This window comes from Dipodomys ordii, unplaced genomic scaffold (genome assembly GCF_000151885.1).
Source record: "Dipodomys ordii isolate 6190 unplaced genomic scaffold, Dord_2.0 Scaffold61, whole genome shotgun sequence".
NCBI classification, from domain to species: domain Eukaryota; kingdom Metazoa; phylum Chordata; class Mammalia; order Rodentia; family Heteromyidae; genus Dipodomys; species Dipodomys ordii.
Window position 1 is genome coordinate 251,458 of NW_012267277.1, and position 20,312 is coordinate 271,769.

The 20,312-nt window shown below is 51.4% G+C and overlaps 1 protein-coding gene across 2 annotated transcripts in view; it reads right to left on the bottom strand.

Moving 5' to 3' along the window:
• Ttc39a (tetratricopeptide repeat domain 39A) overlaps positions 1-20,312 on the bottom strand; it is a 36,809-nt gene that overhangs the window by 3,372 nt on the left and 13,125 nt on the right. Inside the window, exons 3-14 of one of the 2 annotated variants that reach the window (XM_013022306.1) lie at positions 16,684-16,815; positions 15,748-15,821; positions 14,898-14,965; positions 13,372-13,436; positions 11,885-11,984; positions 10,985-11,050; positions 9,242-9,350; positions 8,689-8,756; positions 8,548-8,607; positions 7,588-7,749; positions 4,332-4,423; positions 2,732-2,852 (exon numbers count right to left, since the gene is read on the bottom strand). In XM_013022306.1, the coding sequence (XP_012877760.1) occupies positions 2,732-2,852; positions 4,332-4,423; positions 7,588-7,749; positions 8,548-8,607; positions 8,689-8,756; positions 9,242-9,350; positions 10,985-11,050; positions 11,885-11,984; positions 13,372-13,436; positions 14,898-14,965; positions 15,748-15,821; positions 16,684-16,815 (1,117 nt within the window). Of the gene's footprint in view, positions 1-2,731; positions 2,853-4,331; positions 4,424-7,587; positions 7,750-8,547; positions 8,608-8,688; positions 8,757-9,241; positions 9,351-10,984; positions 11,051-11,884; positions 11,985-13,371; positions 13,437-14,897; positions 14,966-15,747; positions 15,822-16,683; positions 16,816-20,312 lie in introns of those variants that run through there. The other variant, XM_013022308.1, reaches the window with a different exon arrangement.

Below are 20,312 nucleotides of genomic sequence, written 5' to 3' on the forward strand. Positions count from 1 at the left end.
TCCAAGAGAATAGAGCATAAGAATACGTCAACGACTGTTGTCTTCTCTGTCCTCCCCCAAGGAACTCAATTAACAACTTTCCATTTCCTTTAGAAATAAGTTACTACCCTAAAGACTATAAAACATATTCTGATTAGGTTTTTCTTTTTGCCTTTACTGCCAAGAAGCTCAAAATATTAAAGTTTCATTTGCCATTACTCTTATCTTTGATGAGCATTTTTTTTTATTTTTATTTTATTTTTGTTGGTCATGGGACTTGAACTCTGGGTCTGGGCGCTGTCCCTCAGCTCTTCAGTCCAAGGCTAGCGCTCTACCACTTGAGCCACAGTGCCACTTCCAGTTTTCTGATGGTTTATGGGAGATGAGTCTTATGGATTTTTTTTTTTTGGGTCCGGTCATGGGACCTAAACTCTGGGCCTGGGCTCCGTCCCTCAGCATTTCAGCTCAAGGCTAGCGCTCTACCACTTGAGCCACAGCGCCACTTCCAGCTTGTTTTTCCTTTTGCTTATGTGGTGCTGAGGAATTGAATCCAGGGCCTCAGGCATGCAAGGCAAGCGCTCTACCACTGAGCCACCTTCCCAGCCCAGTCTTATGGATTTTCCTGCTTGGACTGGCTTTGAACTGAGATCCTCAGATCTCAGCCTCCTGAGTAGCTAGGATTACAGGAGTGAGGCACCTGGCTTGATGAGCATTTTTTTTTAATTTTTTTTTTTTGGGTCCGGTTGTGGGGCCTGAACTCTGGGCCTTGGTGCTGTCCCTCAGCTCTTCAGCTCAAGGCTAGCGCTCTACCACTTGAGCCATAGCACCACTTCTGGCTTTTTTATTTTCTGTTTATGTGGTACTGAAGAATTGAACCCATGGTCTCATGCATGCAAGGCAAGTGCTCTACCACTGAGCCACCTTCCCAGCCCTTGATGAGCATTTCTTAAATGATCAGACCAGATAACAGATGTGAAGGTGATTCATTAAAGTTCTATAAAGCAGCTGGGAATGTGGTTTAGTGGAAGAGTGCTTGCCTAACATGTATGAAGCCCTGAGTTCAATTCCTCGGTACCACATAAACAGAAAAAGCTAGAAGTTTCGCTGTGGCTTTAGTGGTAAAGTGCCAGCCTTGAGTAAAAGAAGCTCAGGGACAATAATCAAGCCCTGAGTTCAAGCCCCAGGATTGGCAAAAAAAGAAAAAGAAAAAGACATTTTAATGGTGATAATTTTCTTTTAGGAAGGGAATTTATGTTTAGAACAGATCTATTGATCCATTGTTCAAACTGTTCTGAATCCTAAGTTAGCAAATCCACCATTATAAAGGTGGGGGTGGGGACGATGGTGGAGGGGTAGGGAGAGCTATACCCAAATACAAGAAAAACATCATAACCTTAAACCTCTTTCTGGAGACTCACCATGAAGGTTAACAAATAAAGGCTCAAAGAAAATCTACAGTACATAAATTTGGTTTAGGCCTGTACATTATTTTCCTCAAAAATAGTAATTGGGAAATACTCCCTTTTTTGGGAAAGTTTCCCTTAGAGATTTTGGAATAGCTTCTTCTCCTTACCTCCCTACAGTACCGCCACCCCCTCACTTGGAAATGGGCATGGAAGTGGTGCTGTGGCTCAAAGTGGTGAAGCACTAGACTTGAATGAAACAGCTCAGGGACAATGCCCAGGCTCTGAGTTCAAGCCCCATGACTAACCCCCCCCCCAAAAAAAAAGAAGAAAAGGAAATGGACACGGTACATTATGCTATGTGAATTTTATATAGTTATTATATAATATAGTTATATATAATATATAGTTATAGTTATATATAATATATAGTTATATATATAATTCACATAGCATTATGTACCGTGCCCTTTTCTTTTTCTTTTTTTATATTTTTATACAATATATAGTGTATAGTGTAGTATATATACTACATATAGTATATAATATAGTACATAATATATGCACATAGTATATATATAATGCATATATATCATAGATAATATAAAATATATATTATATAACATTTTAATATACAACATTATATATAGTGAGCATATTAGTATATACTTTATATTGTGGAAAGAGGGACTCTATCTAAAGTTATACATATCACAAATAGTAGAGCCAGGGCTCCTTTTCTGGCTTCTTTACTAATAACATCAGGACTTTTAGCAAAACTTAAGCTTGTCTGGTCCCTGTAGAAATTACACATGGAATTAGCATCCTGCTAGCAGCTGAGGATCCAGGCTCTGGAGCCAGACTGCTGAATTCAAATTTTGACTCACCAATTTGCTGGCTGTGCAGACTGGACAAACTATCTTTCTATGGATCTATTAGGCTTTAATACACTTGCCACAGCTTTTGTTCAGAGTTGAACATGACATGAGTGAGACCCTAAGGCCTCAGAAAAGGTTGGTCTCTGTAAACAACTGTGTGACAACTCAAACAGTCTAGGAGCACAGACAAACAGGTGATAGCTGTCTGGCCCCTGGGGAATGGCCTGTTGTGGAGAGAAACTCTCCTTGAGGGGTCTGTCTCCCCAGCACCCAGGGACCAGCACTTCCTCAGAAGCAGGGCCATGTCGGCTCCTCTGTGCTCCTCCCCACAGCCAGGTCAATGGTGAAACTCTCTCCAGGCCCCAAGACCTGAAGATCTTCCTCATCCAACTAGTTCCTGGCATCAATGTCTCTCTTCTAGTCCCATAATCCCAAACCCAAGGCCAGAACCATTCCAGATGTTCTACCCACCAGAGCAGGGATTGGCAATGAGACAGGGTTGGGGGACAGATAGCGCCTAGACTTCCGGATGGCAAATTTCTCTGTGGGTAGAGATTTCCCAGCAATCTTGAGCTTCAGGCCTGGGACGGCTCTGGGAAAGAGATGGGAGGAAAGAGAGATCGTGGGAATGGGTGAGAGAACAGGGAAGCCCCCCAGTTTACCCAACTGCAGCTCAGCCACTCTCTGGGCTTTAGTATCTCTGTCTATATGATGAACTGAACTGACTCTCAGGGGCCAAGCCTGAGCCGTCCAGTCCATCTCACTTCACAGGCCCGGCCCCATTTCCTAGCCATTGCAAGGGGCTCCACAGCTGGCAGAGGTGAAAATGTACTAGACACCTCAAGGCTTGCCCTGCCTCCTACTTATCTCTGCTCTCCTCCCAGGTTCCTTCCTGGAAGGGCCCAACAGAAATCTAATCCCAGTGTGACAGGAAGACCAACACCCAGAGACAGGGTGGAACCTCCCAAGACCCACAGCTCAAGCACTTCAGCCTGGCGAGCGCACGGCCTACTCAGCTGTTTCCAGTGGTGGAATCAAATGTGGAATGAAGCTGGGCAGGGCCCGGTAGGAGCCTCAGTCAGCACAATAGCACACCCTCCAACCACTCTCCCCGGGTGTGGCTATGACCTCAGGCCTGAGCTGCATGGGCTCAGGAAACAGCTGGATTAGAGGTGAAGCCACCCCCAATTCCTTGCCTGTTATTCATTGTAGAGCCTCTCTAGGTCTGCGCTTCCTCATCTCTAAAGTGGCGATTATGATGCCTATTTACAGCTTTCTGGACAAGCTGGAAACGCGGGTTCCCTGTAGTAGCAGGTACTCAGCAAGTGATAAACACTCTATTATTGTGACAGCAGTAGCCCAGGAAGTTCTCCTTATTACACCCACTTCCAGGTCTGCTGATTGGGACGGAAGAACCTCACTATGACCTAGGGAGGCACGGGCTCCCTCAGCCTGTGATGGCTGAGCCTTCCTCCAACCCTTTTGAGTCTTCAAAAGAGTCCAAACAAGGTGGCGTGGAGAAGAATGACAATGGCAGCACTTGGGGGCAGGCGCAGGGGCTGAGAAGTCCCAGGTCCTATATCAGGTTTCAAATATGTTATCTATCGTTGCAAAATGACTCTGCAAGGAGCTGCTTCTTATTCTCATAACTGCTGACCTTGTGCAAGGTGACAGAGCTCAGCAATGGGGAGACTGTGCTTGGTCACCGTGGTTTCATCCCGTTCAGCCTCTGTGCTGTGCTCTCCTGAGCACAGCAGACTCACGGGGCGGAAGGGCCTTCCCCGCTATGGACCTCAGGGTCCTAACTGGCTGATGTAAGAGGCTGAGAGCTGGAGGATGTGGACAATACCGCATTGAAGGGCGATGGCGGCAGCACGAGGTGGTGATCGCATGAGGGTGATGGACGGAGGAGCGCTGCTGGGGCAGGAAGCTTGCAGCCAAGGGTGAGGGTTGGGGGGAGTGGCCGCCCCACACCCACCCTCTGGCCACCCCACTCAAGGAGCCACGGGCAGTGCCTGGCTGCTCTGTCCACAGTGGGGCCTACGATGGTAGCACGGTGGTGGAGGCCTACCTAAACAACTCCACTTCATCATCCCCAAATGGCTTGCAGTCCTCCTTCCCAAACATACTGAGGTAGGCGGCCTTCATGTAGATGTAGGTTGCCTGAAACAAAGCCACAGTTCAGATGTGAGCAACCTCCTCCCTCACAGCCCATGACGGGCACAAACACGCATTCAGACCTCACTGCAGCGCAGCAGCCTCCAAATAGCGAGGGTGACTGCACTGAGCAAACCGAAGACTGGGGCTGAGTCAAATCCAGCAGAAACCACTGTCCAAGCAGCAGGTTCTCCACCCTGGAGCAGCAGAGTCCCCTTCCTGCCCCTCCCCCCCAATCCTGTAGTAGTTGGGCAGGGCTGCTGAGGGTGGCTGGTGGCAGAGACAGCGAGTACATCAGGGCTTCTGGGGGAGCAGTGATTACTGAAGTACAATGGGAAGATTCAGAGTCCTAAGAGGGCTAAGAGAGGCCTGAAGGGAGCATACAGTGGTGGCACACAGCAGGAGCTGCAGAAAGGTATGGGGGTGGGGTCAGCTCAGGCCCAGAGCCCTCACAGTGCACCAGGGGCTGCACACACACCTCCTCATCCCCTCCACTAGACAATACCTGAAAGCAATCTGAACCCCTGACAGTAGTCTAGGCCACTTCCCCAAGTCCCACAGGAGAGGCCCTTGGCTCCATGCTGCCCTCAAGTGGTTAAAGCCTTGAAACACAGTGCATGTTTGCTGGAGCAGCCACCAAGAAAAATAACCAAGAAAAGAAATGCAGTGGTGAGAAAGGAAAGCAGCCGGGACGTCTTAAGAGTTTGAACTCTAACACAGACAGAAAGCAGCCTCTACCTGGCAGCCACACACACACTGGAGCCCAGAGCTTTAGTCTGGCCTTCACAGCGTGAGGAAAAGCTGGTCTTTGTGGGTTTGTGATCAGCAATCTCCCCTCCCAGAAACCTGTTACCTGGCCCACCTCTAACCTCCCAGTGTTCCCTCACCATTTCCTCTGTTCTCCTCCTCAGCCCCACCAGACGTTGCCTGCTGTCGTCCTGCCCCAGCCACCGTTTCTCTGTCAGTCTCATCTAAGTGCTTCCCTACTTCGCCAAGATATATGCCCCTGGCTATGCACCCCAGAAGTAAGCTGGATGTAGTGGCTTAGAGTTGCAGGCATCCAAGTTATCCAGGGATATGATGGAGATCACAGCCATAAACATTTACCTTGCTGACTATGTCACTGGGGTCTGTGCCAGGCAGATGCCTGTCCTCAAGCTTACAGCAAAAGCAGCTCAGAGGAGCCTCCTCCAATGCCCCACACTCCCATCCTGCGTGCCCTCACCTGCTGACACACAACCTCCTGGCAGCAACTTTACCCTGAGACTTCACCCTTGGCTCCTTTCTGGCTTGGTGTAACATCTCATTTACTTTGTTCTGCCACTCTAACTCCTTCCTCCCAGACTCTAGCTCAAGATCCAAGGCTTCCTGAAGCCCTCCTCGGACTTTGGGCTCCCAGCATTCCCTGTGTACAATCTTGAGCACACAGCTGTCACCACTTAGTGTCCATCATGTCAGCCCCTACTCTGTTCTGGGGAAACAGATTTCCTGGGATTGGTTCATGCAGAGAGAGCTATGAACTGGAAACTAAAGGGTTCTGTGGTAGCTGAGAGCTGGAGATTAGGAACTAGTTGGGCACTGGTGCCTCATGCCTGTAATCCTAGCTACTCAGGAGGCTGAGATCTGAGGATTGCAGTTCAAAGCCAGCCCAGGCAGGAAAGTCCATGAGACTCATCTCCAATAAACCACCAGAAAACTAGAAGTGGTGGTGTGGCTAAAGTGGTAGAGCGCTAGCTTTGAGCTGAAGAGTTCATGGATGGTGCCCAAGCCCAGCGTTCAAGCCCCACAACAAAAAAGACTGCAGAACTGTGATTGCTACAATCCCATTTTTCCCTACAGAAAACCCCTCTGAGGTGGGTTTGCAGATGGAGTCACTGAGCAAGCTCTGAAGACTAACCTGATCCTCATGACCCGTGAGGCCTTGCTCTCCTCACAGCCATGCACACCAGGCCTCCCCTGCTCCATGAAGATGGACTTCCCACAGGAAGGACTCCACAGTCACTTTTAGTGGATGTGGTTGCATGGGGCACTCAGCACCACACTGCCCTCTCAGGAAGACTTGAATGGCAAGGGAAAAGCCAAGGCCGCAGAGTCTCCAGCCAGGGTCCTCAAATCCAGGATATGTCACCAATAGCTCTGTGGACCCCAGAGATCTGCGCATGTTCAATGTAGATATGAGCTTCTAGATCACTGGGTGTGAAGGAAATAATAAGTGCTAGATGCACAGTGAGCACTAGAGGGACAGGAAACTAGGTGCAGATGACAAACAAGTCTCCTGACATGTGCCAGTGCAGATCGGGAGCGGCCTGACAGCCTTTGCAATGAAGGTTTTTAGGTTAACAGTCTCATGGGAGATGACCAGGATAGACTAGTAATGTCTTCACTGAGTAGGGGCTAAAGTCATTTAGACACATGTGTTAGATGGGTTTGGCGTTCTGTGCTATCATTACCATGATGAAACGGCTAGTATTTATTTCAACATATACCAATGATAGACTTTTATCTATGGTGAGTAGGCATCTGCTTTGCTTTGCTTTGCCCCCAATGACAGAGTTAATCTTTTTTTCTACACACGTGTTAATGCGCTTCCAAGTGCATTGGAGCACTCAGCAATGCATGAGATCCACGTTGTCTATCTCATGTGACTATACATCTCAACTAGCACGCCGAGGATGCAGTTCAGTGATCAAGCATTTGTGCAATATGCACAAGGCCCAAACATAAATTTCTCTGCTTCTCTTGTTTTTTTTTTTTTTCTTTTTTCCCAGTCCTGGGGCTTGGGCCTGGGTACTATCCCTGAACTCTTCTTGCTCCAGGCTAACACTCTATCACTTGAGCCACAGCACCACTTCCATGGGTTTTTTTTTTTTTTTTGGTAGTTAATTGAAGATAAGAGTCTCACTGCCTTTCCTGCCCAGGCTGGCCAGGAACCGCAATCCTCAAATTTCAGCCTCCTGAGTAGCTAGGATTACAGGTGTGTGCCATTGGTGCCCAGCAACTTCCTCTCAGTTTTTCATTCCTTCCAACCAGACTCCTATTAGAATGCATGGCTCTGTTTCAATGCCAGCTGACCCATCAGTATTCAGTCAGAGTTTGGGCCCTTTGTTTGGGGGCTCCTAGCTCATCTGAGTCAGCCCTAGCCCTCTGAATGCCCTGACATGGGAGCCCACCTTAGACCAGGAGTTCTCCTTGCTGAGCAGGTCGGCGTAGAAGTAGGCCATCTTCCACTGGCCCTTGTAGGTAAAGCACCACATCAGCTCCCAGTAGCACATGTGGTGGAACTGCTTCCAGTGCTGCTGCGCCTCACAGCACTCCTCGAACCGCTGGATGGCCTACGGGCACCTGTGAGTCAGCCTGGTGGGTACTCACCTGGCACCACCCTGACTCTGCACCCTCTAACATCACAGTAGCCATGGCCTCCTCCAGTACATGGCGGTCCAGCCTTGTTCCACATAGTGGCTGGGGAGCCAGGAGATCCGGCCTCAGGTCTGGTTCTACCCTATAAGTTGGACAGGACCTTACTTCCATTACTGGTCCTCTCTGGGACTCTAGAGTTTTGGTCACAAAAGGAAAGGGCAGGACAGAACCATACTACATTGGCAGTGCGATAATAATGTCTGTGCCTCAATGCCCTTCAAAGGGTCCAGTCATTCCCATGAGGTTACCTAGGCCTGGGGTATCTGTCCTGTCAGGGCCAGCTAAAGACCCTCAGAATGCCATATTGTAGAATCTGTTTTGAGCTTTGGTGTAGCAGCTGGGATCTCTGCCCCGTCTGAGACCCTCCCCATCTCTAACTCTTTCCAGGGCTTAGCTCAGACCCTGCACTACCTTTCTACCCCGTAGGGGCCTAGCTTCATCACCATGCCCTAAACAAGTGACCTTCCCAACTTTCTACCTTCCTCAAGCAACCCCCTCACCAGGAAAACGCTAGTCCACATCTCTTAGCAAAATCCTCCATCTGGAGATGAGGTGGCCTCCCTCATCTGCAGATTGCCTCACCACGCCTATGCTCTTGCTGATTCTCTCTTGGGTCCCACTCCTGGTCTGCCTTGTCCTTGAGGATGCCTCTGTTTATCTGACTTCCGGTTGGGCTGGAGGACCCCAAGGGACACCCCTCCCCCACCACTCACTGCATCAATGTTTCCTTTAATGGCTTCAATCCGCCCTGCAAAGAATAGGAAGATGGCACCCTGCAACGACATGGATGAGGGCCTGGTTGGGATCCATGGGGCACTGGCCAGCTATGAGCACTCAGCAGCGGGTGTGCTCACCTTGGGGTACCGGTTCAGGTAAGGCTTCAGCAGCTTCTCTGCCTCCTGGATGTTGACATTGCCAGTACCTAAAGGGGGAGGGCAGGGGAAGGATAATAGCTTATCAGCATCAGCTCCTGTGCCCTGCCCCCAGCAACCTATCAGAACCTTCTAGAGACTTCTGTCTCTAGACTTCTGTAAAATGGGGATAATAATTCTCTTCTCCTGTCTCTGGGGTAGCATGAGCATTAAACAAGATAGTTGTCCTGCCATCTTGGTACATGGCAGGGTTAATCTCCAGGCGCCTGCCCCTGCCAAGTCTGAATGCACCCTCACCCCCTCTAGCAGGGGGCACAAGCGCCTCCCTTTCCCAAGTGAGAGGCCAGCAGCTGGCGTCCAGTCACACACTGAGAAAGTGGGGAGTCAACAGCCCAGGCCCCAGGGCAGTCGATGTGGCTGGTGCCTTTGGTTTCAGTACCCCGATCCCAGTCCCCGGGGTCCCAGCCGGTGACAGGCCCTCACTCTGGAAGATCACCAGATCCAGTCCCCTGTGCCCACCCAGCACGATTCCTACCGAGCACGAAGGTGAGGAAGGTGTGGTAGCAGAGCAGCAGCATGACACAGAGCACGGCACGGAAGCTGTGCCCCGATGCCCCCTCCTCTAGCTGCAGCAGCCCGTAGTCCTGGGGGACAGGAGGACAAGCTGAGGTTCCGAGAGAGGGGCAGGGAGTCTGCGAGGTCACTGGCCATCTATGAGGACTGGGTGGCTGGAGCGGGATCAGAAGGGCACCAGACTTGGGAGTCTGGAGGCCCTGAGGCTGCTCCCCTGCTGTGTGATGCTGAGCAGAGGCCGCCTTCCCTTCCCGGGGGAAGGAGATCTGCTGCAGCTGAGGCCAGGCCCTCAGCACTCCTGCAGCTTTTCCCTGTGTGCTCAGCACTGTGTGCGGAGAAACCTCTGGTTCCAGGCTGTGATGGAGCTGGGACCAGAGCTTACCAGTTTACCTGTACACTACTCCCTTCTCCTACCTTCCTCAGGCTCTGCCTTCCCCTGTCAGTACTACCAGCACCTCAGCAGCCTGCTTTAGAAACTAGAACTGAAGGGGCTTCAGACATGCATGGCAGAGAGTCTTCCATGGAGCCCTACCTGAGGGTTTCTCCTCCTTGAACTCTGGGCCTGGGCGCTATCCCTGCGCTCTTCAGCTCAAAGCTAGTGCTCTACCACTTGAGCCACAGCCCCATTTCCAGTTTTCTGGTGGTTTATTAGAAATAAGGGTCTCACAGACTTTCCTTGCCGAGGCTGGCTTTGAACCGTGATCCTCAATTACAGGCGTGAGCTACCGGCACTCAGCATACTATTTCTTTTTTATGTTTATGGTCTGTCTGTCTGTCTGTCTCTCTTTGCTTACCAGTCCTGGGGCTTGAACTCAGGGTCTGGGCACTGTCCCTGAGCTTCCTTTGCTCAAGGCTAGCACTCTACCACTTGAGCCACAGCATTACCTCTAGCCTTTTTTCTGTTTATATGGTACTGAGGAATCAAACCCAGGGCTTCATGCATGCTAGGCAAGCACTCTACCACTGAGCCACCTTCCCAGCCCCTATGATTATGTTCTTATGCCAAATAATATGGGGTTTGTATAGCAATGTTTCCTTTAAATACACTGAAGGAAAAATGATGTCACTTTTGAGAAAAATAGTATCAGCACTACCAGCTTGTCCGTGGACAGGGCAGAGCAAGAAGGACAGAAAAAGTACACATGAATGAGGCCATATGGCCTATAGATGAGGCTCTTCAGATGAGCCTTAAGACTTGCTCAGACCACAGGGGAGCCGGGCGGGGGGGGGGGGGGGGGGGGAGGGGGAAGGGAGAGAATGGTGGAGAGGAGGGGGGGGGGAGGCGGGGTGAAGCTGTACCAACTGAGAGCTCCTGACTTGCAGACCAGTATTTCTTTCACCACTTGATTCTCCACCATCAAGAAGATCAGTGATCTACCTCCAGTGGGGGCAGATATTTGGGGTTCTTGAGCTCAATAAAGCCTATGGGTGTTTGAGCTCTCTGGTCCTGGTCACGAGGACTTCCCTGAGCTTTTTCTCTGATAAGGTAAGAGCGCTCAAAAAAATCATCCTGGAGAGGAGGACTTTCCCAAGACCCTGAAATAGGGAAGTATTCAAGGGGAGAAGACCTGTGTCCAGGTCACACACTGAGGTGGGGTAAGGCAGGACTGGCACCCAGGCCCACAGCTCCTTAGCCTCATCCCATCCAGCCCTGCTCCAGTCCTAGGACTGAATAGGATTAAGGTACCAGAAAGCAGATGGTTACCTTATTTCCCGAGAACCCCACAAACTCCAGCAGCCGCAGGATCCTAGTAGGAAGCATGGACAGCGTCTGTGGGAACAGAGATAGGGGCCCATGGAGGGTGATAAGGGGTGGGGGTGGGGAACCTCACCCTAAGGCCAGATTTTGAAAAGGGCTTTCCCAGAGAGGGGAGGAGAGGGGAGGAGAGGGGAGGAGAGGGGAGGAGAGGGGAGGAGAGGGGAGGAGAGGAGAGGGCTGCCACATCCCCTAGACACACACAGGAATGTCTCTGGCCACCAAGGCCGGGGGGAGGGACCTGTATCTCCCTTGAGACCCTTCACACAGCAGGCACAGCACTCGCAAGTGTTCCTGTCCCAGCTCACGCTGCCGCTTCTGCCTGGAACCCCCTTCCCCGCCTGGAACTCCTGTAGATCCTTCCAGCTCCAGCTCAGATGTTTACCTGCCTCCCCCAGGAAATCTTTCCCAGCTTCCCCTAAGAAGAGGACTTGACTCTCTGTCCCCTGTCGGTCAGCAGCTGTCCAGCTGGTTCCAGGCCTGTCCTCCTCCCTGGCTCCACTAAGCCTTAGCAACCAGTTTTCCAGGATAGAAGAAACTCTGGCTTATTGGGCTGGTCCAGTTCTGGTGCTAGAATCACTTGCATGGCCGAGAGCTTCATGCTATCAGTGTGACATACAGACACTCAGCCACTCTCCAAGCACTCCAGCACCTCCACTGTGACCCTGGCGATGAGCTCCTCAAAGCTGGACACAAGTCAAGATCGTGTGTGGGGTCCTGGTGCTCACCACACAGTCATGCACCATGGTCCTCATGGCTGACCACGTGTAGAATAATAAAGGACCTGCAGGGCCTGTTTATCTGGAGCCCAGGCACCAGGGAAATGGGGCTGGGCGAACCGCCACTCACCAGGTTGAAGGCCCCGACACCAAGCTTCACTCCTCCTTCAAAGTGCCTGAAGCTCTCCGCCTTACAATACTGTGAGGACTGGATGAGACTGTCCAGCTCCCTGTGGGAAGATCAAAGCACTATTCAGCCATATCCTGGGAGTGTGGGTGAGGATCCATTCTAGCTGGGCCTACAGTGAACTCCTGCCCAATCTCGTAGATTCAGGGAGCTGGTATGCGAGGAATTGCTACCAGCCAGTATATGCCTCACCCCTACATTTCAACCTTCTGGCTCCAGTGTGACCTGCCTGGCCCAACTTCTAGACATAGGTCCAGGCCCTCAAACATGGTTTCTCATCCTGACATTTTAGGCAGGATAGTTTTTTGTTGGGGGGAGTTGAGGGAAGCCTCTCCCAGTTAGTGTGTTCGCTAGTACCTCCCTGGTGCCCTCTAGTTGTGAGTAGCATTTTTTCAGACAACTGACATTCTCTAGACATTGCCAACGGTCTCCTGGGGCACAACTGCCCCCAACTGAGAACAATGGGCTGCAAACTCAAACTCTCCTCTCTCTGGAAGTCTTCCTGGAGTTTACCTGCTTCCTCCTGGTCCTGAATGGCACAGAGTCTAGAGCCCAGTACAGAGGCTATAAAGATCTGCCTGCCTCTGCCTGGGCTGTGAGCACTATAGGGGCTTCCAGGCAGCGAGCATTCCTGAGGTTCCTCTGTGCCAGGCACTGGAGGGCAGCAGAAAGCACAGATACCCTCGGTATTCCCATCTGTGGTGCAGTGTCCCTGACAGACAGCATTCCCAAGGCCCTGAGGTAAAGGGTCAGCTTGGGATCTTTGAAGAACAGAGAGAAGATCCAACAGGTCTGAGGTAGAAAGAGGAAGGAAATGTGACAAGGAAGACAGAAGAGTCGTCCCAGGAATGACAGGACAATGCCTCAGAGCTCTATTCTAAGGGGAGTTGGTAAGGGGTTGGCCTGACTGTGGAGACATCATTCTGGCTGGAGACGTAGGGGCCAGAGCACTTGTCTGGTTGTCCCTGAACAGATGCAGTTCCCCCAACAGAGCATGGTGCCCCCACACTGTGTGGTGTGTTGGGCTTTGGTAATACTGCCTTACTGGCTGACACCTAGACCCATTAAAGTTAAGATAGCTGGGCACTGGTGCTCATACCTGCCATCCTAGCTACTCAGGAGGCTAAGGATCACAGTTCAAAGCCAGCCTAGGCAGTTAAGTCCATGAAACTCTTATCTCCAATTAACCACCACAAAGCAGGAAGTGGAGCTGTGGCTCAAGTATTAGCCTTGAAGTAAAAGCTCAGGGACAGCCTCCTGGCCCTGAGTTCAAGCCTCAGAACCAGTCATAGGGGTGCTCGAGCTCACAATAGACATCCAGCTTCAAGCCAGAAGTCCACCTCCCACAGTGCAGCTGGAGAGGCCCAGGGACATAGCTCCTGGGCCCGCCCCCTCCCCCCCCTCCGCTCTCCCCACACCGGCCCGCTCACTTGTAGGTTTGATAGCTGTTTCGAACTTTGATGCCACCCTTGATGAAGCTCACCATGTTCTCGTCCTGCAAGAGGAAGAAATGTTATAGCTGAGCCCCGGGGCAGGCAGGCAGCCAGATGTGGCCTGAGAAATCCCAAAAGGTTCTGGGCCTTGAGTGTCCGGATCTATGAGGGAACTGCAGGAGGTAAGGAGGCTGCTTTCCCCCACTTCTACACACCCTGGGTGCTTGGCCAGAGGTCTGGGCTGGGGGACATGCCCTGATAGATGGGGCCTCCCTTTAGGGGGAAAGACTGTGAGAGGAGGAAGGAGGCTCATTTCTGAACTGCCTGTACTTTCTGCCACACGTGGGTGTTTATCACATTTATCTTTTGAAGCACCAGTGCCCCCGCCAGCCTGGCAGCTCCTGAGAGACCCACAGGAGGGCGGGGGGGGGGGTGCTGTAGAAGCCATGTTCACAGCAGCAGGTGGGTGAGAGAGCGTAGCACAGCCACCGCAGCGATGGGTGCAGAAGGCAAGTCCCTTGAGGCCGTTATGAATCTCAAAACTAAGGAAAACATGACCATATGCTATTCAGACACAAACAAGATGGAGGAGGAACTTTCTAGGTAGCAGCCCAGACAGTGGGAGGAGGCCGGGGTGGGGGTTGGGGGGAGACAGGGTGAATTACCACTGAGATCTGCTCTTTGGCTGGTTGAAGAGGGGATTGTGGGTATTTATATTTGTGATTATATAATAAACAAGTAAATGAAATAAAATGCTACTCATGGTGCAGTTGTTACAGCGAGTCTGACACCAGGAATTAGAATTAACACAATTCCGATCGTCTAAGGTCCAAAAGAGGAAAATAAAAGCATGCCCCTTTAAAACAGGATCTAGTTACATAGTCCAGACTAACCTTGAACTCCTCCTTGCCTAAGCCTCCTAAGAGCTAGGATTACAGACACCCTCTCCCACCACTGGCTTTATACAGGATTTTAATGTGTGACATCATATCCCAGGCTTCCTGGTTAAAAAACAAAACAAAACTCATGCAATGAGCGTGCTCATAATTACCAATGTATGGTGAGGGTACCTGGTTCTGACTTGGCTGGATCTAGATTCAAATCCCAGTTCATCATTTGTTAATTGTGTGGCCTTGGGAAGGTGACTCCTTTCCCAAGTCTTGGACTTTGAGGTAAAGATTAAATAATAATGGGACATGCATAAAACAAACTCAAGTGTGAGATTTATAAAAAATGACACACTATATCCGACTACATGTAAAAGTCTGGTACACCGAGTGACGAGTGTTTGTCAAAGAGGCTTCTGGCAATGCCTGGGCCCACAGGATCCTTGACAGCAGGGACATAGTAGACGCAGCCCCATAGTAACAGGGTGTGGGGATGGTGCACCCATCTCTTCTGCATCAAGCCTGGCCAGGGTCAGGAGTCGGGGGCTCTGAACCTAGGTCTGCATCAGGCCCACAGGGGATGGGGTCATGCCTGGATCTGGTGACTGATGCGAAATTCAAGGCAGGGATTCCTACCTGCAGGAAGGTCAGCGCTGCTCTCTGCAGCAGGCACTCTGCGTAGCAGACCTCGGCATGCATTTCCTCTGTGGGGAGGAAAATCAAAGCCCTGAGGCTTCCTGAGGCTCTGGACAGGGGCCTTGGGTCCAATCCTCCAGCCCTCACCTCCCTCAAAAGCAAAGGAAGCCTGCAGCAGCACTGCGACCTCCACTGCTCCATTGCTCTGACCCAAGTTAGCTCACATCTCCATCTTTGTAGTGGATACCCGGTTCCAACACTCAGGATATCAGTACAACCTCATCTTCTTATTCCCAGGGACCATCAGAGGCTGTGTTAGGTACAAGAATCTTCCAGGGCTCTCTAGGTGGGCTCAGATTGTTTGTCCCTGTGCTGAACAATCCCAAACTACTCATGGCTGGCTTCTGCCATACACGGTCACGGCACAAAGAAGCTATGTGAGTTACAACAACCCAGACCATCTCTTCCACTTCTGCCAACCGTCTCATCCCGTGTGTCAGCTTCTAAACCCCAGACTCTTCTCCCAGGCAGACCAGTCAGAGAGCACGGGTCTCAGCTCCCCTCCACCGGAGCAGCAAAGCTAGGCCCAGTGACAGCTTTCCTTTCCTCAGCTTCTGGGTTCCTTGCCAGGGAAAGACGCATGGTCTCATCTACCTCATGCTCTCACCAGAGGGCCACTCCTGGAAAGGGGCCAGACCTCCTCTACCTGTGTCCCCACCTTGAGGCAAGGCCCAGCCCCATGGGTGACACCTGCTGCCCTCTCTTTTTTTTTTTTTTCTGCTGCCCTTTCTTATCTAGGCCTACAGCCACCCAGGCTCAGCATGCTTGAGGGCACACCCCGACGCCATACCTTCCGTGAATTGCTCCATGGTGGGCCGGTATACCAGGCTGAAGGAGTCTGTCACAGAAGACTTCCTCCGGCGCCTGAAGAAATTAAAGGAGCCACTGGTCATTTGGTAAGGTGGTGAGAGGGGCCCAGTCCTGGTCCTACTTATCTGTGCCCCTCTTTTCTGTACTCCCCAGAATTCCAAGGCTCCTCCTATGGAAGTCTGCAGACACTGGACTCCCCACTGCTCAGCCAAATCCAGAACGTCCTCACCTCTTCACCACTGCTGTTGCCACTACCCAGAGTCTCCTTTTTCTTTCCCCCTCTTCCTTCTCTCTCCTGGGCCATCCTTCAGGATCCCCCCCGCCCCGGGAGTCTTTCCCACTCCTCAGGCTCACCCTCCACCCCTCCCTCTGGCCTCCCTGCAATATGTTGGGATGTCACTATCCTGGTCTAGGTCCCTTATGGTTGATGATCTCCAGGTCACATGGGCTTGGCCTGGAATAAGCATGTATCCAGTAGACGATGACTCAACCAAACACAAACTCTTTGGGTCTATTATTTCATTCATTCAAGAAAGGAATGAGAACCAAATACGTTGTTCACTAGGGTCCTACACACCATGTTTTCAGGCAATCCCTAGGGCAATCTTGCAGTGGGTATATGGGTATATCATCATACCCATTTTATAGATGAGGAAAGTTGACCAGAGAGGGATCATGGCCAAAGAGTTACAAAATGAGAGTCCAGCTGGCACTGGTTGCTGGAAGCTGCTCAGTATACTGGCGTGGGCAACAAGGTTCTGGGACATGTAGATAAAGACAGCTTTCAGCACTCAAGGATACCACCTCTTAGCCCAAAGAAACAGCACTAATAGTGGCATTCTAGGCCTTGGTTAGATCAGGGTGACAGACGGGAAGGTGGACCTCATAACCCCAATCCCTGACCCCACAGCTTGACCTCTGACACAGTGACTGCGCTTCCTTCATCATGCTGCCAGCAAGCAGGATGTCCTGAGGGTCGAAGGTCATCATGGCCTGCATCTCCAGGATGGTGGCATAGGTCAGTGAGTGGTACATGCTCTCCTTGGTTCTGCCAAAGAGAGAGAAGACATTGGACACACTGTTCCTAGACTTCCCCCCATCCTCCATTTCCTTCCAGTTTTCACAGGGGAGAAAATAGGACCAGTTAATCCTTTCTGACCCTTTTCACTGCTGTTCAGAAAACTTTGACTCCAGTGAGATCCTGTTCTAGCTCTTCTACCTCCGGTTCAGTGGCCCCAAGGGACCTAACAGGCATGAGCCTCAGCCCTTCCCCTCTGCAGCAAGGCCAGTAGGACTAGCAAAGGGCTGGTTGGCCTCAGGTTGGCCTGAGGCTGCCCTTTCCCAGGCGACAGTGTGCCCCAAGCCTTCTGCCTCCACCTTCAGCAGGCTGATTCCTAGTCCTGCCTGACCCTTTCTATGCCCAAGCCCATGCTGGCTTCATCCCCTTCCACACACCCTGAATCGCTTCAGAGGCCCCCCTTTGCCTCCCTCATCCCATCACCTGACCCACATCCCCAGGTTGAACCCTTCCCCCTGCCCATCTCTCCGGCCTCTTGTTGCTCTCCTACCCTGCTCTGATCCGGTCACACTCAAGGTCGTACATGGGCCTTAACAAACCACAGAGAAGACCCTCTGCTTCCCACCTCTGGGCCTTTACCCGTACTCTTCCCCCAGCCTGAGACACCCTTCTCCTGCCTCCACAGCTCCCTTGACTGTCTGCCAAGGCCTCACAGGCCCCTGGGAAGCCATGGCTTCTCCTCAGAGATTTCATGTTTATAACAAGGCAGGGCCACAGTGAACCCACACCAGCACAGGCTCAGCTCTCTCCACAGACCGTAAGTCTCCGAGGGACAGGGCTGGGGATGACTCATCTCTGTGCTCAGCTGCAGCGTGACATGCAGTGTCAATGAGCCATGGTGCCTTGGGAAGCCTTCCTTCCGCCTCCTTGAGCCTTCACCGCTTCTGCTCCTTCACTAGAGGGTGTTCTGGTGGGGGTGGCAGGCAGCCACCAGTCTAACACATGGAGAGTGCCAGGGTAAGGAGGGGTGAGAATGCCAGTCTTAGGGGAGACCCTTAGCAGTCTTAGGGTCTTGGCTGCTGCCTCTGTGACGGGGGAGATACAGCTGGCCCACCTGGCCACAATGGCCTTGAGCTGGTGGGAGAGCACAGCTCTCCAGACTGCAGTTTCCCGGCGTGCCCTGGCCAAAGAGTTACCACACTCCTCAGTGCCGGGCTAATCCTGGGAACCTCAGAGGAGGGGAGACTAAGCCTTATAGCTAGTTTTATTGTTAAATCGTGTAACTTTAGCCACCTTCCTTTCTTATTTAAAAATCACCTGAGCTGAGCGTAGGTGGTTCACGCCTGTAATTCTAGCTACTCAGGAAGCTGAAATCTAAGGATCATGGTTCAAAGCCAGCACAAGCAGGAAAGTCCATGAGATTCTTTGGTCATTTTTTTTTTTGGTTGGTCATGGGGCTTGAACTCTGGACCTGGGCGCTGTCCCTGAGTTCTTCAGCTCAAAGCAAGCGCTCTACCACTAAGCCACAGCGCCACTTCCTCCATGAGATTCTCATCTCCAATTAGCCACCAAAAAAGCTGGAAAGTGGAGCTGTGACTCAAATGACAGAGTGCCAGTCTTGAACACAAAAAGCTTTGGGGCACTTCCCTGGCCCTGAGTTCAAGCCCTTTTACTGGCACACACACACACACACACACACATACACACACACAATTAATTAATTAGTCGATAAAATTTAAAAATCACCTGTAAAGGGATAAAGTGAGGTGAAGTAAGTTTTTTGTTTGTTTACTTCTGAGTGACAGGCAGGTGAGGACCAAAGGTTCTGAAGGAACAAAAGGCCCCATCCCAGCCCTACCAGTGCTCAGGACACCTTCCAGGCCAGTGCCAGGGCTGTTTGGCCTGACAGTGGCTTATAGAAATGAGGTAGGGGCTGGGAAGGTGGCTCAGTGGTAGAGCGCTTGCCTTGCATGCTCGAGGCCCTGGGTTTGATTCCTCAGCACCACATAAGCAGAAAGAAAAAAGCCGGAAGTGGCGCTGTGGCTCAAGTGGTAGAGTGCTAGCCTTGAGCTGAAGAGCTGAGGGACAGCGCCCAGGCCCAGAGTTCAGGCCCCACGACTGGACAAAAAAAAAAAAAAAAAAAAAAAGAAATGAGGTAGATCTCTGCAACAGGGGTGATGAAATCTGGACTCCCGAGTCTCTCCAACATAGCTTGGAATCTTGGCTTTGCCATTCACCCACTGTGTGACTCTGGTCAGCCTCAGCCTCTCGGAATCACATCTCTCCTCTATCAAAATGAATTCAAGTTAGGTGCTGGTGGCTCACACCTGTAATCCTAGCTACCCAGGAGGCTGAGATCTGAGGATCACAGTTCAAAGCCAGCCTGGGCAGTTAAGTCTGTGAGACTCTTATTTCTAATTAACCACCAGAAAACTGGAAGTGGCGCTTGTGGCTCAAAGTAGCAGAGCACTAGCCTTGAGCATAAAAGCTCAGGGATAGTACCCAGGCCCTGAGTTCAAGCACCTAGCCCCTGAGTTCAAGCCCCAGGCCAGCACAAAAATATAATTTAATAAAATGAATTCATTAACTCTAGGACTTAATGCCTAGTTTAAATATTTAGCCCAGGCCAGGGCTACATAATCCCTGCTGAGGAAATGTCAAGGATCAAGGATCACTTTCTAGCATAAAACCCCAGACACCCTTCCCCCAGATAGGGACTGACACCCTTCAGCAGACCTGACTACCTCTTTATCCTCTCTTCCCTCTTGCTCTCCCCAGGACTCAGCCCAGATCCATCTGCTGAGTCCAGATTGGTGCTGAGCCCAGGAGGGACACCTCGACAGCCACATTGTTGGCAGACAAAGTGGAATTTCCAGTCTGAGGCCTGAGGCCCCAACATGCACCTGTTCCCTTCTTCCTTCTACCTGAGAGACCCCCCCCCAATCTGACCTGGAGTGGAAGTAGGGCTCAGGGGCATGATACCTACCCCCACAAACCTCAGGCACCCCAAGATTAATGTGCAGCCCATGAGTTCTCATTTGTATAAAGAACATCCAGATCTGTGGGCTGGGCCCAGCTCTGCAGCATAATGCCCACTGGGGTCTGCTTTCTGTGGAGTAGTAGCCAAGATGGGGAGAGTTCTAGAAGAGCTGTCAGCAGAGCAGGGTGGTAGACTGGGGACACCATGGCCACTATAGGGGACCCTAGGCCTTTTCCTTGGCTAGAATCCAGGGCTCAGGCCTTGCTACATCTGACCCTGTCCTCACTATCTGGGCATCCTCATCCTGACCCGACCCCACAGCTCCTTCCTGGCCCCCTGCGCCCAGCCTTATTTCTCAGGAAGCTCTGGGAAGATCTGGAAGGCAGACACAGACTCTCTGCTTCTATGAGTCTTCTGAAAGGTCCCAACCCCATGGCTTGTCCTCTCAGACCTCACCTCACTGCCCCTCATCTCCAGACAAGTGACTTCCAGGACACTCGCAGCCTCCTTCACCACCCTTCAGCCCTCTGGGCCTCTGCTAGCACCC